The 16784-nt window shown below is 37.3% G+C and overlaps 1 protein-coding gene across 6 annotated transcripts in view; it reads right to left on the minus strand.

The window, feature by feature from the left end:
• The window catches only part of BMAL1 (basic helix-loop-helix ARNT like 1), an 82083-nt gene that overhangs the window by 25090 nt on the left and 40209 nt on the right, over window positions 1-16784 (minus strand). For all 6 annotated transcript variants that reach the window (XM_081934156.1, XM_081934157.1, XM_081934155.1 and 3 more), the window contains exons 3-11: window positions 16297-16444; window positions 15622-15642; window positions 13234-13272; window positions 12662-12703; window positions 11724-11881; window positions 11140-11219; window positions 2233-2325; window positions 1507-1624; window positions 872-1021 (exon numbers count right to left, since the gene is read on the minus strand). In XM_081934156.1, the coding sequence (XP_081790282.1) occupies window positions 872-1021; window positions 1507-1624; window positions 2233-2325; window positions 11140-11219; window positions 11724-11881; window positions 12662-12703; window positions 13234-13272; window positions 15622-15642; window positions 16297-16436 (841 nt within the window). In that variant the 5' untranslated portion in view covers window positions 16437-16444. The remainder of the gene's footprint in view (window positions 1-871; window positions 1022-1506; window positions 1625-2232; window positions 2326-11139; window positions 11220-11723; window positions 11882-12661; window positions 12704-13233; window positions 13273-15621; window positions 15643-16296; window positions 16445-16784) is intronic.

Genomic DNA, 16784 nt, shown 5'->3' on the forward strand with positions numbered 1-16784 from the left:
ACTGGAGACAAAGATGGAGTCAATAGGAAGAGAATCTTGCTACGAAAATTGCAGGAACTAGTTCAGGCAGTCACCAAAAGTCAACACTAACTCGAAGGCACCAGAAAGATAGATACAAACAAAATAAAATGTAATCAGCACTGCCCTTGATTCGGTGGCCACAGACATGCTATATTGTTCTGAAGCCAGCAATAAACCATGATAGTTGACTGATTGCCCTAGGAAATCAATTACTAAAATTGAATGGGGAGGACTTCTTGATTGTGTCCAGAACCATAGAATGTCATATTCTGATTATTCTCAGCATACTGTCTTCATTTTGGAAAGCATTTTGGGTTTTATATTCCATATACTTTAAATTGAATCCTATTTCTATATCATTTTCACTTGCTTTGCATTTTGTGTTTTAATTGACATTATTTTACTTAAAAAACAAACTACAAGTTATATTTATTCTTAAATTCAGTGTGTGAATTTATTTAAACTGAGGTAATTTTAAGTTCTATTCATAAACCTAATTTTTTTTAAACCAGATCAGCAAGGAAAACGTATTATCCTGCCACTCAAATAAACTGTTTATAAATTTTTAGTAAGTTGGTATTTTACTCTTAATAAATATCATTTGAAAGATGTTTTCCTAGCACACTAAGGAAAACCTTTTTCCCCAACAGCTTTTCTTCATTCAATATGTAGGCTTGCATAAATCACAAGAAGAAGTTAATTCCCATTTTCTATATAACACCAAACAATTTTGATTTTGCTGGATTCAGTGGTCTGAAAAGTTATTGTCTGAGACTGTAAAAAAATAGCTTTTTATCCTACTTTGTATACAATTTTGCATCACCTAATGCTAGTTAAATCTTCATAATACCTTTCTTTTTAGAACAGGTGGAAGGAAAGTCTTTGTCTTCTACTTTCACTGAGGGTCTGTTGCATTTCATCCTACAAAAGAATGATCGTCTTGCTCCAGAACACAGTCGTGATGGCCCAGGTGTAATATCTGTTTTGACTGGAAGTCCAGCTGCATGAAGAGAAAAAGCATTAATTCCAAACTGTTGAGTATGTCTCATCCAAGCTTTAAGTTTGTCTGACGGTTCTAGCTGGGCAGCACAGCTCTCAAACAGCCTTGACTTAAAAATGGAACCCTCCTCTTATTTGAGATCGCTTGGATCTCTCATCAAGAGCACAGTGGGAGGGACACACATGGAGTAGTGAGAGAGGAAAGGGAGATCCTCCTAGTCAGCCAGAATAGCCAAATCAATCCTGGTGATCAAGGGGGTGATAGATGTTTCAGTTAAATCAACCACACATCCGATAACCAATATCAACTCTAAAACTATGGTTAGTATAATATAATATTAATATATTAAATGACCATATACAATCTTTTGTAATTTTCAGGTTTTTTTTAAATAGCTATTTACTGTTATAAAGCATTTTATTCTTGGCTATTCCAAAAGAAAATAAAAATGAAATAAAAGTTGGATAAACTCCTCAAGTACTCACTTTTTGCATCTATGAGCCTTTCCCGTGGGGCAGTATCTGAAGAAGAGAGTTGTTCCTTAACTTTGGCAATATCTTTAGGATGCAGGTAATCAAACAGGCTTTGGCCAATCAGATCATTCTATCAATAGAAAATACATACAACTAGTAAAGTCATTATAATCGGCTATGAAGCTTTCAGCAAAGAAAAGTGCTGATTTCACTGTTTATTGATACTCAAAGTAGTGGAAAAATAAAATATGATTGCTTAATATATTTCGTACCAAGAATAGGCTGATTTATTTACCTGATTTTTATTCTTTCAAATTTGAGGGCCATAGTGATGAAAAGAAAACAGAATATATCAAGAAGAAAAGACAGCTCACAAAAAACGACATCAACAAAAAAACAAAAGCCAACCAACTAATAATCAACCAAAGGGAAGCATCTGAAGAACAACCCAGTCTTAAGTTTGCTAAAAGTCCTTTCAACCATAAAACAGAGATAATCATGATTCTTTAAGCACATATTTGATTATATGCCCCATTAAAATTAGAGCCATATTCCAAATGTTGCTAAACTATAACTTTCAACATTTCTCCCGATAGATAGATAGACCTTCAATCCCACCATAGTGACTAGTTCAACAATATTTTCCATTTCTGATTTTTTCAAATATATTATTTCTGCTTCTTCTTCTATGTTTTTCTTCCAAATCATAAAATAAGCAAAAAAATAAATAAAAAATACCTGACTATAATTGAGGATTTTGAAGACTGATTCTGAAACAAAGAGTATCTTCCCTCTGTCACAGCCCACAACGAAGAGAAAGCCATCTGCTGCCTGATGGTATGCAAAAAATAGTGGTTGTCTTATTTACATATTTTTGAAATTAATTACAACTTTGTGCAACTGAATTACATTGTGTTTTCTCTGAAGATAACAAGATTAACACATAATAAAATGCTAAAGTAGATCCGGGCACTTTTTTACTGTCTCAGCAGCACTAAAAACAAAAAAGCAGTATCACATGTCATAGCTAAATATCTAATTAAATATATATATATAATTCAGTGACGTTAAACTATATTGTTTTAAATTGTTTTTCTGTCTTTTTTAAGGTTGCCATGGGGAAATGTTTTTGTTATTGTCTTTATAAGAGGAAGATTAGGCATTCTGGATGTTTTGGAAGACATTATATACCACAGGGGTGTCTAAACTTGAGAACTTTAAGACTTGTGGACTTCAACTCCCAGAATTCCCCAGCCAGCCATTCTGGGAGTTGAAGTCTGTCAGGGGAAAAAAAACACCCTGTTAGAGATCGATGAACCGTGGCTGATTCCCTTCTGCATATCTTTTGAGATATTGAGAAAAATAAGTCTTTAAAAGTATTCTAATTAATAAACAAACTTTAATAATAAAATAAAACAGAAAATAACTAATTGGTTACATTTTGATAATGAAAACTACGTTAGCCAAAGTTGGCTGCCGAACAAAGAAGAGAGGAATTTTTGGAATGTGTAACGCGTGCGCAATAAATCACTTTCAGATAAGAACCCTTTTTTGTTTTATGACCTGCGCAATAAAGCTTTCTTAGTTTAACTCTTGAGTGTCAATTCAGGCAGTTCAGGCCTAGCAAACTTTTTAACATCGTGACACCCCTTCTTTTGCTAGTCTGGGCTGACGTCATCAAATCATCAATTAAGGCACATCTTCTTTCGCAGATACTCGTGTTGATTTGCGGCAAGTGGTTTGTTAAGCATGTCTGCAATCTGATCATGTGTAGAAACATATTGCAATTTAACAAAACCTTGCTTAACTAATTGCTTTGTGTTTTGATAACGAATGTCAATGTGTCTGGACCTAGAACCTGTGAAATGTGACTCAGAAATATAAACAACAGATACATTATCTTCCATCACGGTGATTGGTCGAATCGGACGTGTCCAGATATCTGTGATCAAAGCATCAAACCACGTTAGAGAATTACAAGCATCTGAAACACAAGCATATTCAGCTTCAGTAGATGAACATGAAACAAAACTCTGTTTTCTCACTTGCCAGTAAACAGGACAACCATTTAGGAACATCATGTAACCAGAAGTGCTTTTGCGTGACTTCTTGTCGCTCGCCCAGTCGGCGTCGGCAAAACAAATCAACTTTGGTTGATCAGTGTGTGTTGGTTCTAGCAATAACTTCATGTGCTTAGTGTGTTTTAGGTATTTCAACAACTTCTTAATGCATGACCAATGAAATTGTGTTGCCTTACCTACGTGTCGTGATAAAAGATTAACACTAAGTGCGATGTCAGGTCTGGTCCAACTACTAATGTATAATAGTGAACCAATGACTGAACGATAAAGTGTTTGATCCTCGAACTCAGGACTTAGTTCATGTGTTAAGTTGTGAAAATCTGTTTGCATGGGTGTCTTTGTTGTGCTAGCATCTTTCATGTTGCAATGATGTAGAATGTGGTCAATTTTCTCCTCTTGTGAAAGACTAAACCCCTTCTGTGTCTTTTCAATTTGAACACCTAAATAAGTGCTAATGTGTCCTAAAGATTTTAGTGTGAAGTATCTCTGCAAACTTTTGGCAAAAATCTCACTCATTTTCTTATTTGGACCAATATAAACAATATCATCAACATAAACAAGAATTATCTCATATGCATTGTTAGATCTTTTTGTGAACACGCATTCATCAGTTTCGGACTTAATAAAGCCCATTGAATTTAGTTTGTCAGTAAGACATAAATACCACATTAAACCTGACTGTTTCAGACCATAAAGACTTTTGTTCAGAAACCAGGTATCCCCTTCTTGCTTTCGGAATCCTGGAGGGCTTCTCACGTAGATCTCTTCATCTAGGTCTGCATGTAGATAAGCTGTGTCCACATCAAATTGGAAAACTTCTAAACCAAGAATAGTTGCAGTGGTTAAGGCAATTTTTACACTTTCAGTTCTGACTGTTGGTGAGTAAGTGTTTGTGTAGTCCTCAGGATAACGTTGAGCGAAACCCTGAGCTACCAGTCTGGCTTTGTATAAAGACTCACCATTCGGTTTCTTCTTGATTCTGTAGACCCATCGGGTGCCAATGACTTTCTTGTTTGCTGGAGGTTTTTGCAGGTGTGAATACATTAAGTTTCTTTAAACTGTCCATTTCATCCTGCATTGCATCATACCACTTGTCTTGTTCTGAATCAGGAAGCTGTTTGATTTGTGTGAATGTCTCTGGAGGAAGAGTAACGTTGCAAATCAAAGGTACTGGTGATTTTGTCAGTTGCCATGAATAACGTTGTGGAGGGATTCCTTTTGTGGCCCTCTTGGAGCGTCTAGGAACAACAGACCAGTCTTCTTCTTCTTCATCATCATCATCCTCGTCCTCACGTTCGTCGCTAGCATCAGCATCCGCGGCTTGAGAAGACGGAACATCAGGTTGTGAAGAACTGGTAGAAGGAATATCTGCCTGCGAATTGTCATCAGGCTGCGTGGCATCTGGAACACCATCTCTAGGAAAATAAACTTCAGGATCATTGGAATGAATCCTGGACCAGTCAATGTCTTCCTCAAAATTAGCAGATTGTGAAATGACAATCACATGTTTAGTATCAATGAATTTGTACCATTTTGAATTATCATCAATACCCATAAATCTCAGTCTCTTTGCTACTGCACCTCCCTTTCTTCTTTGACTTAAGGGAGTGTTCACCATAGCATATGAACCAAAAATGTGGAGGTTCTTGAGATCAGGCTTGTAGCCATACAGCATGTAGAAAGGAGTTTGATTGATTACACTGCTCCAAGTACGGTTGACAATGTAATTTGCATATTTGATTGCTTCACCCCAGTATGCGTTACTGAGATTGGCATCTTCTAGAAGACAACGCATCATGGTTTGTAGAACCCCTTGTCTTCTTTCTACGACTCCGTTATGAGCCGGTGTATATGGAGCAGATGTCTGATGAAGAATTCCATTCTTACGCATCCAGTCCTGGAAACGCTGAGACATGAATTCTGCACCACGGTCACTCTGGATTCTGGCGATGCGAACTTGGTATTGTGTAGAAACAAATGCTGCAAAGTCTTTAAAGATCTGAAAGGTCTCAGATTTCTCTCTCATAGGATATACAAATCCATATCTAGAATGATTATCTACAATTGTTAAAAAATACTTTCTGCCACCAAGTGTTGGTGGGAAAGGACCCACTATGTCAGTGTGTACCAAATCAAAAATGCGTGTTGACCGGCGTGTAGCGTGTTTGGGAATTGCAGCCGCCTTGGATTTAGCCTTTTTGCAAACCGCACAATCCAAAAACACCTTACACCCCTTTAGATCCAAACCTTTTGCGAACTCCGGCATCTTTCTAAGAACACGGAAACTGGCATGCCCCAATCTTCTGTGCCACTTGTGAATACACCTGGAATGCAAAGGTTTACCAGTTAGTGAATTCTCAACATTAACAGTTTCATGAGGACCCTCAGGCTTGCTTTGAGCAATCTGTTTCTGTTTTCTTTGTTTGTTGGCTTTAGGAGCCTTTGGCACAGTAACGCTTTCTCTCTCTGGGACAACTCTCTCTGGGTTTGCGTTGTGCCTTTTTGGAGTTTGCATACTTGCCTGTGCTTGCCCTTTAGGCTTTGGCTTTAAGTAATAAACACCACCAATCAGCATGGTTTCAGCAACAATATCACCATCTTTAACTAAGTAACTTGCTTTTTCGAGGTGGTGAACCTGGAACTTTAACTCTCTAGACAAGTGACTTTGACTAAGCAAATTACTGGTTGCTGAAGGTATGTAATAAACATCAGGGATGTGTGTATCGAGCTCTTCAATGTAAACAGTTCCTTTTCCCATAACCTTGCAAGTGTGGTTGGTGAAGGAATACAGTTCTCGATACTCGGGCTCTGGTTCGCCCATCTCTGTGAAAAGTTCCCTTCTGTGGGTAACGTGCACAGCTGCTCCACTATCTAAAGTCCACAAAAGACGTCTGTCGAACTTTGGATCAGGTTGTGGAACGTTGGTTATGGCCAGTGTTGCAAGTGGAGCTTGTGGATCACGCCTTGGACCACGACGACCTTGTCTTCCGCCTCTACCTCTGCCTCTGGAATCTGTTCCTCTGGGCTGGTACGTGGCGGGAGCTGGAACTCGTTGGGGACAATCCCGGGTGTCATGTCCCACACGGTTGCAGGTGTAGCATTTTGGCATCCTTGGAGCGTAGCCTCTTCCTCGGAAGGGACGTCTGGCTGGAGCCTTCGGTGCTGGAGGCCGTTGCAGATGTGGGGTAGCTAACCTGATAGCTTCGTCTTCCACTAAAAGTCTGCAAACGTGGTTAACTGTGCGTTGAGCAATAGGCACGTAGTTAATCTTTGCAACAGCATCTTTCCATTCATAATTCAATGAGTTAATGATGATGCTAATCATTTGGATATCATCGATTACATGGCCATTTTGTCTCAATTCACTTCTCATTCTTTTCAGTTTGGTCAAATGTCCACCAATTCGTTCACCAGGTTTCAACTTCGAACCATGGAACTCAGACATGAGCAAACATGAGGATTCAATTGAAACGGGCCTGTAGCAATCTTCCAAAATAGCCCAAATTTCTTGGGCAGTTGCATCAGGTGGAAAGATACCTTGGATCTCAATTTCCATTGACATGAGTAAAGTCGTGATAGCTCTGTTTTCAAGGTTTCTTATTGCAGGTGTCCAGGGTTGACGGGGAGGATCAAAAACCATGGAATATGTGCCTTCTCTTCGAAGCAAGAGCGCAATTTCACTGACCCAGGCTTTATAATTCTCTCCTGACTCCTTTAATTTGGACTCACCAGTCAAGGGGGTGACTGTGAATACCTGCTGAGGAACAATTTGTTGCTCTGGTTGCAAATCTGGTTGTTGAACCAGGGGATGCTGGGGTTGCATCATTGGCCTTTGCGTGGCAACATCAAATTGGCTTCCTCGAATTCTCCTTTGGCTTTGCCTTATTCCATCTAGGGAGAATTCCACACCGCCAGGAGGTGTTGAAGACTTAACCTTTGGAGACAAAGTTTTGGCTTCTAAAGGACTCATAGACATATCTCTGAAAATCTGGTCCAATTGCTTAATCTTTTGCTGTAATAATTTTTCTCCGCCAGCAGATGGCAGTGCAGCTTCACTTTTTGGCTGCCTCTCCTTTCTATACGTATGCTGAAGTTCAATGGGCTCAAAGGGACCACGTGACCTCGGTGACGTGTACATGTCTCTTTGTTCTAATTGACCAATGAACTCTGTGGGGTGTGTCTTAGGCTGTTGTTTTGAAGAAGACAAGATGGCGTCCTCAGACATTTTGGGAGTGGGGGAGCTTCTTCTACTTCGCCTTATCTCTTCAAAACACACTCTCGCCTCCCTAGCATATTTTTCAAACAGTTCTATTTGATCTAGATAGCTTTGCATTTCTTGCTCATCATCTGGGGAGATGTTATAAAATCTGCTTTCTGCGTGGGAGGATATTTTCTGTGCCGGCAGTTGCCATTCATCAATCGTTTGATAATCTGCGAGGGTCTGGGAATGGAGTGGCTCTGGCAGAGTGGGAAGTTTTGGCTTGGCCCCCAAAAATTCATAATCTCCTGGAGATATTTTAGAAGGAGGAACCACTGACCTCGTTTCGTGGATGTCGCGTCCTGTAGCTCCTTCTCCCATATTTGGCTCGGCACCTGAAGGAATTTGTTGTTCCTGAAGCACGTTTTGATCTTGCTTCTCTGTGTCCGAGGGAGCCTCTTTGTCAGAGGAAGCTGATCCATCTGTGCTCGCCCCATCTTTCTTTTTCTTTCTCTTCTTCGACATTGCTAATTAGGCTTAGTCGGTTATCTTTAGATAGCATGAAGGGAAAATACAGCCATAAATTGTAGTCATCTCAGCTGGTATCATCAAAAGCCAAAACTCTGCTACCAAGGTGTCAACCAAACCTCTGCTACCAAGTTGTCAGGGGAAAAAAAACACCCTGTTAGAGATCGATGAACCGTGGCTGATTCCCTTCTGCATATCTTTTGAGATATTGAGAAAAATAAGTCTTTAAAAGTATTCTAATTAATAAACAAACTTTAATAATAAAATAAAACAGAAAATAACTAATTGGTTACATTTTGATAATGAAAACTACGTTAGCCAAAGTTGGCTGCCGAACAAAGAAGAGAGGAATTTTTGGAATGTGTAACGCGTGCGCAATAAATCACTTTCAGATAAGAACCCTTTTTTGTTTTATGACCTGCGCAATAAAGCTTTCTTAGTTTAACTCTTGAGTGTCAATTCAGGCAGTTCAGGCCTAGCAAACTTTTTAACATCGTGACAAAGTCCACAAGTCTTAAAGTTCCCAAGTTTGGACACCCCTGATATACCATAATCACAGAACAAAAGCACAACAATGCAACTGTGGCTTCAAGTAAACCTAAAGTCTGTACTCTTTGGACCTGCTGAGGGATTTACTGAATTTTTTCCAACCTAACCCTTTCCATATTTGTTGTATTTTAATACAATAACATTCAGCAAAGTCATTGAGCTGACTGGCTAAAGAATATGATAGTTCAACAGATCATCTCAAGGATATCTTATTAGGAAGATCTGACCAAGCTTCCATTACAGAGTGAAAGGTGCTTACCACTTTAGAAAGAAAAGACAGCAATACTGGTCATATGAAAACAAAAATACAGGTAATTCTCAATTTAGGACTGTAAATTAATCTTGGAATTAGGGTTGCAAGTTATGCTGGCCATTAAGTGAATCACCATGATGACAGCCTGATTTTATGGCCTTTTTTTGCTGCAGTTGTTGAATGAATCACTATGGTCATTATGCAAATCTATTGTCCACAATGGCTGGTTTTTTGCTGAAAATTGGAGGTAAATGCCAGTTTCCAGTAAAAAACATTGTAACTCATGGTCACATGACTACAAGATGCTGCAAACATCTATAAATGCAGGCTAACTGCCAAGTGCCCAAAATATGATCATATGGCTGTCGGGTGGGAGCATGGCCATCAGAATTTTGAATCTGTTATTAAATATAACCATTTTTTAATTTAGAAAATGTTATAAAGATGTAATGTTACTGGATGATATTGGGAAGAGTTAATGGAATGCCATTATATGGTTTTGCTTTAAATCTGGAATATTTTATATAAAAGGACATAAAAACAATTATAGTCAAATGAAGGTTGAGGTATGATGATAGTAATATATATAAATTTACTTGATTTAAAATATATGATTTGATATGAATTGTGTGATGAATGTGGAAAGGATGCATGCAAGATTTTGTAACCAATCGACACACTTTCTACAATTTGTAATGGAAGATGTTTATGTGTTTTTTGTTTTTTTGTGTGTGTTTTGTCTGTTTGTGTTGTATTCAAAAATTTAAAAAAATCTTTATAAAATAAAAAGAACTTCGAATCCAGTTTGTTAGTAGCTCTGGAGAAATCTATCGTAACTTTGAACAGTCGCTAAATGACCGGTCATAAGTAAAGGACTATCTATAAAATGCAATCAATGTATTATTAGTGTTAGGCCAATTCAAGGATCCAATATGACCTCTGTGTGTTTGGCTGCCTTAATCTTTGAGGATGGCTGCTGTGCACCTTTTGTTTATGATGTTAAAAAAAAAAAACTATATTTACACTGACATGCTATAACAAGAGCACTGAAGATTTTACAGTAATGTGGGACTTTAAATTAGTAGCCAATAATATAACTTGGAAATAGAACATTGATGCACACGTTGAAAAAGGTTTCAAAGCGGTGTTTTGGAACTGGGGCAAGTGCAGCATCTATTCTACTACTCATCAAAGTATTAAGATTCCTTGTTAATGAGTAGAGAAGAGGTGCTGTATTATCATCTGTTCTAAAGCACTTGTTTCAAATCATTTGAAGATGTGTACAGCATAGCAGGGATTAAAAAGTATCAATTAATTCAGAATCTGTTAAATTTAACTGACACAGCACTTCAAATAGGATTGCTTTGCTCGCCCCAGCGAGCAATTCGAAAACCAATTCTAAATAATTTGCCCTGACAAGACAACCAACAAAAAGGGGACCAAGGTTTGGAAGTACCAAAGGACCGGCCTGCGGGGCTTCTGCCAGCTAAAACGGGCCATATGCAGCCCCTGCACAGTCCATTTTTAGCCTCCTGCAGCACTCTGCCAGCCAAAAACAGGCTATGTGGAAGCCTCCCAAGGCACCGGCACAGCCTGTCTTTGTCCAGCAGAGTGCTTCTGGAGGCCGGGCAGACCACAAAACAGCCTCTTTTCAGCCGGCAGAGTGCTACAGGAGGCTATGGAGAGCGAAAACAAAGCACGAGGGAGGCGCCTCTTTTTGGCCAATAAAGTGCTACAGGAGGCTGTTCCGGCCAAAAACAGGGCCGAGGGGGGCGCATGTGGCCTCCTGCACCCTGTTTTGGCCAGCAGAGTGCTGCAGGAGGTGTCCGTCCCATCTCTCCTGCCACCCCTACCCCCCACACCAGCGGAGAACGACAATGCTGATCTGGCCCTCGAGTAAATCCAGTTTGATACCCCTGGCTTAGAGCATCCACCTGTTACTTTTAAAAGAAACTGCAGTCAGTGTGTCTGGTAAAAGAAAACCTTCTCTTTCATCACCCCTTATACAAATTCATGTAGCTGAAGCTTATACATACCCTAAGAATTAGATGCTTTAATTCATCATCTGAGAGAAAAGTGGGTTTGTAGTTTGCTTCAGTGTATGGATTTGTAGCACCTTAAGACAAAGGAAAAATATTTTAAGTAAACAATCTATCATATTATGTGGAACATGTGTTAAACTCCTGTGCATGCAGCTATTTTCAGTACCTTAACTATTTTCAGTATCCTCTGCTTGAAATTCTAAAATAAATGTGATGTTTTTTCAGAAAACACCAAGTTATGTTTTAATATGTTTAGTTTGAAACCACGTATACAATAATACCATAATCAACTGTCATATTTATTTTGTACCTTTCAGCAATAGAAAATTATTACTAGCTAATCTGAAACGGGGAAAAACAGCAGCTAAGAATATTTTCTCAGTCACACACTCTTTTGCTATCTTTAGGCATACCACCATTCTCCCAGAAGATTTTTACAAGAGGGAAGACTAATGCTGACCCTCCTTGTTGTAAATATTATCCAAAGTGCTTTGATTACACAAAAGCACTCACAAATTTCTCAGTACCTAAAATCCATATATGGAATCATTCTATTTAAACATTTATTTCAAATTTACCTCGTAAAGTCTTCATGTGCTGAACCGCCATTCTCAGAACAGTAAGTTTGTCTAGCTTTCTGGACATAGCGTTGCATGTTGGCACTAAAGAAGCCAATTCATCAATAAAGCTGTTCATCTTGTCACGCCGCCGTTTTTCAATCTGACTGTGAGCCTCTCTAAGCAATCATGAAATAAAAATCATGACATTTTCAGTACCCCCGCTGTTATAATTCAATTCTTATCTACAGCATTTGCAGGACATGATTATGAATAGTTGCAGTCTTTTATACATAAATATTTAATTTATTAGCTGCCCATTGGAGTTGAGAAGCTAATACACATAAGTAAGTAAGTAAGTAAGTAAGTAAGTAAGTAAGTAAGTAAGTAAGTAAGTAAGTAAATAAATAAATAACATTGGGCTCAAAAGTTTCATCAAGTCTGAAACAAATTACATAGTGAAAAATAAGCCTTGGATAACTCTGGTTTCCCACAGCATTCTCAACTAATCGGGAGCAGATATTATATACTTCAAGAGGAACATTAATAGCAAATTGTAGCCACCATTATTTGTATAAATCACATTTTTCAACTGTGACTTATTTTTCATGGTTAATTTAATTTTCATTTCAGATTTAAAAAATTCTTTTAAAACTGCCATCTAATGATTAGACACAATTCAGGGGGCTAGTTGCAAAATAGATTGCCAATGCAAGCTAATTTAAGATCTGATGACTGAAGACTGTTGTGTCCAATAAGTAAATGCAAATAGAGCAGGGGTGGGTGGGTTTCCCCTTAATAGAGTAATATAGTCTCATATTGTCTAAAAATATAAATTAGTACTGATGAATGTAAAAATGTTGCAATTTAAAAAAAAAGCATGCAACTCCATTTAGGAATACATCTAAAAGATCTGCATTTATCGCAACCGGTAACTATAAAGATTGTTATTACCTTACCTTGCATTTTTTATTCTGCCCTGTTGGTCTGTATATTCCAACCTAGTGGAAGCAAAGGGACAGAAGTTAGATTTGATAGCAGCTCTCTATTTATAATGCAGCAGGAGAAAGAAGGCATCAAAAAAAAAGTGACACCCAAAGCCTCACTTGAATACGTGGCAGTAGATGCAATGTCACTGACGTTATTTCAGTTTCAGAAGGATCACCAACATTATTGGTGATTCCTTCTGAAACTGAAATAACGTCAGTGACATTGCATCTACTGCCACGTATTCAAGTGAGGCTTTGTATTCTCTCATTATTCTCCAGTATTCTCTCACCAACATTATCACTTCTTTCTCATTGGGTATTCTATTAGGATCTGACACTGCAGTAATATTAATCAATTTCTGGTCCCTTGAACATTCCTAGATTCCCAGAGATCCTAACTATAGTCCACGTGGAGCAAAACCATCCTTTTATCTCTTGCTTCAGAATAATCAAAACATTATACTTTTGGAAAAGCTTTTTTTAAAGAAAATAGGGGTTTTCCAAAAATCCAATCAATTTGTCAATGGTGAACAAATAAATACCTTCCATGTTGATCATCCTTATCTGTATCCATGCCTTCGCTATAAAATCAAAACAAAAGAAAAATGAACATGGCACTAAATGAAGTAAAATTTGTAACTTTTTAACATTCATATCATTGGAATAAAATGTTATGATACAGTGAATATATAAATTGCACTGGGAAATAAACAGTTGAGATGCCACGTATAGCCTTTTATTCCCAAAATAGCTTAACCTACCCATACCGTTTAATACTCTGATGCATTCTTTTTATTAATTAAAAGAAGGGAAAACCATGTTTAGCAGAAGAGATCAATAAGATCAAATAAATATTAGCACTGATTACAGGGTTATCTATAGTTTTAGCTCTATCTGGGTGATATCTTTTTGTTTTGCAGCAAGGCAATACTTCTTGCTTCTGCTGACATCGACAATCATCAGTGTTGGATTGGTATACATGAATCAAAGTAAGGGGGTTTATATTTCCCCTCAAAAAATATAACAATCAGGTATACGCTCCATTACTATTTGAAGCAGTAGATGCATTCAGCAAAACAGAATTGATGCATACACCAATATATAGTACTCATTCAGTTAAGAATAAGTACTGTAAGTACTATATGTGTAGTGTAGTTCTTTCTGCTCTCTAATTTGTAAAACTGTGTTTCAACAATTAAGTTTTCCATTGATAGTTCATCTTTAAAAAAAATCCAAAGTAACAATGTTAATCCAAATGATAAAACAGGGACAGTCCAAAACTGAGTAAGCCTTTATATCAAAGGTATGGCTAAACATGAGAAAACACAGAAAGAAAATGAGAAAAATTTGGGTAGGTTTTCCTCTCCCTATTTCTTCAATAAGAAGTGAAGACTAAGAAGTGGAACTTTCCCCTCATATCTGTAGCTTTGGCATGCCTAGTGTGATTTTATATTATTACTAGAGTATGAAATTCATGTGGGGTGCATATTGTATATTGCTAGAAGAAAACAATTTTCATAATCCCTATAAATTTAGCTATTAAATTTTCTAGTCCCAGGGGAAATATATAATATGATTTTGTTTGTTTGTTTGAATAACAGCTTTTATAGACGTTTCTTTCTCTCTTGTCAATATACTGGGATTTTAAGAAGCACAAATAACAACTGCGTGCGAAGTCTTAGTCATATAACCCTATGAATTAAACTGCCACTAATCATTTCTAGTTTTTCAGGATCCAATATGGGTTGGAAGATTTAGTCTTCCAAGCTTTTGGACTCGTGCTGGAGCTCATTCTCAGGGAACTTCTCTCACATCAGAAATGTATGCTATGGGCTATTCTATGTGTAGTATTTATGTAGTGCCTAGCTATATGGCTTTTTAATAATCGATTGGGGTGTTGATGGGTGTTGATTTATATTTTATCATTTATTATAATAGTCATTTTAATATATTACTGAAATATAAAAATTGTTTTGAAATGCTCAATTGTTTATTCTTTTCAATTCAATACTGCTCACCAACCCCCAAGATTCCAACAACATAAAAATGGTATAAACCTGTTTTTTTTGAAATACCTTATTTATTAAATTATATTCCCTCTACGACGTGTCAAATTCGCAAAGTGACGTTGCTATCATGTGACATTTTGTGATGCATTCCTCATTTGAGGAACTGGGGTGGGCGTGGCCTACACAGACTGCCAGTTTGACACCCCTGCTCTACCACACTTCAAAGTATGATTTGGAATATGGCTTTAAAGACTAAATATGGTCCTCAGTCTGGAAAAGTCTGCATATCTTCGGTATGCCCAAATATTAGAAAACTGGGGTTGGGGGGGGAGGTGGCAGGTGGCAAAATAAAGCAACAATACTAGTTTTTTAAAAACAATTTGGCTTTGGGATGACTGTGGAAAACAGAATGGGGGTCAAATGGATGAAAGGAAGTCTAGAACAGAAATTAAATACATGGATAAATGTTCTGCTCTCAACAGCATCTATCCACAGTAATTTATTAACCTCTTTTGTTTAACCTAAATCTTTTAGAAAGCTATTCAGAACATAAGAAAAAGAGAAAAACTCATTTCCTAGAGATTTCCTAGATATTGATAGAACAACTGTGAATCAAACACTGAAGGTTACATTAAAACTTACAGGGATGTGTGTGATTCCCCAAGTTGCAGGTCCAACATTTTCTAAACTAGGTAAGGATTTAGAAACTATTAGGAGTCCAAAGCTAACAATTTAACTGCAAGTTGCTTAAATGGAAACTTTTCCTATTCGTTGTGTATGCTCCCACCTATTTGCTTTTAAAATCAGGATTGTATAATTTAGTGCTACTGAATCTATTTCACATTGTTCTTATTTGAGACACTTTGAAAAAGTCAATTCTATAACAAGATTCCCTCATCATCACCCAAGGTTTATACTTACTCAAAAGAAAACCCATCGAGCCTGAAAAGAGATAAATTGTACATTGTACTATTAGTAAAAAAAATGTCTATCTTTATACTGTCCATTTATTTTAATTTCCACTGTTAGCTGAGAAACTGCACTCTGAAGACATTTATTAAGAAATCCTAGCTAGATTCATATGCATTAGTAGTCATTGCATTGTGAAAATACTTCATTTTTGCTACATTTGTTCCAACTGTGAAAATAGTACAGCTGCAATAGTAAAGATACTTTGAATTTACTTTTAACAATCTTCAACATATATGTTTGATACAGTAGTTGAGGTATCAAGCTAGAAACCCCAAGAGTTCTAATCCCACTTTAGGCACAAAGCCAGCTTGATGACCTTGGGCTGGTCACTTTCTGACTAACTATATTCTCAGAATATATATATTCTGATGAGTAATATTCTTCATATGTTTTGTTCTTTAATACAGACATTTGAGATTGGGACTTCTTATACGAGGTCTGCAAAGCAAACTACTTATACATGACCACATATTTACTTTGTATATTTTGGATTATCCTAGCACTTTATACAGCTTGAAGAAGATTTAAATGTTTTTGCTGAAAGCAAGGTGCAAATCCCAAAAACCGAAGTGTAGTAGCAAGCCAAGGCACAGTTGAAGTGTGATATGGGTTGGAAACACTTACTGGTAATCGGTAGAACTTCCTTTCCTTTTCCTGTTACAATCCATTCCTGAAGAGTTAAGAGAACTAGAGATCAAATCAGTGGGACCAGGTGACATAAAATCACTGATCGTAGAGGAAATGTCCATCCTTTGGTCAGCCATTGGATTGCCTGGCATTATTAAGAGGGAAAAAACACTGAAGGATTATATTAAAAAGTCAATTGTTTGTATAGTTACATAGTCTTTTGTACCCTAATGCTCAGCTGATTTATTATTTCATTCCTTAGCATTCCTCTGCATCAAACAGGAAAGTAACCTGCTACAACAAAACTTCCCAAGCCTGGATAAATTACCCAAAATGGGGTAAAAGTGTTTTTTCTTTAGGTAATGGCACACAAAAACACTACTCAATCACAACAGGGATATTTAAATTGATTTAAAGTGTTTGACCTACATTGGATAGAAAGGACTTTCTGATAAACAGTTTGGGGTAACAAAGGGAAAAATGAA

This window comes from Natrix helvetica (genome assembly GCF_964273705.1).
Source record: "Natrix helvetica genome assembly, chromosome: 1".
Lineage (NCBI taxonomy): Eukaryota > Metazoa > Chordata > Lepidosauria > Squamata > Natricidae > Natrix > Natrix helvetica.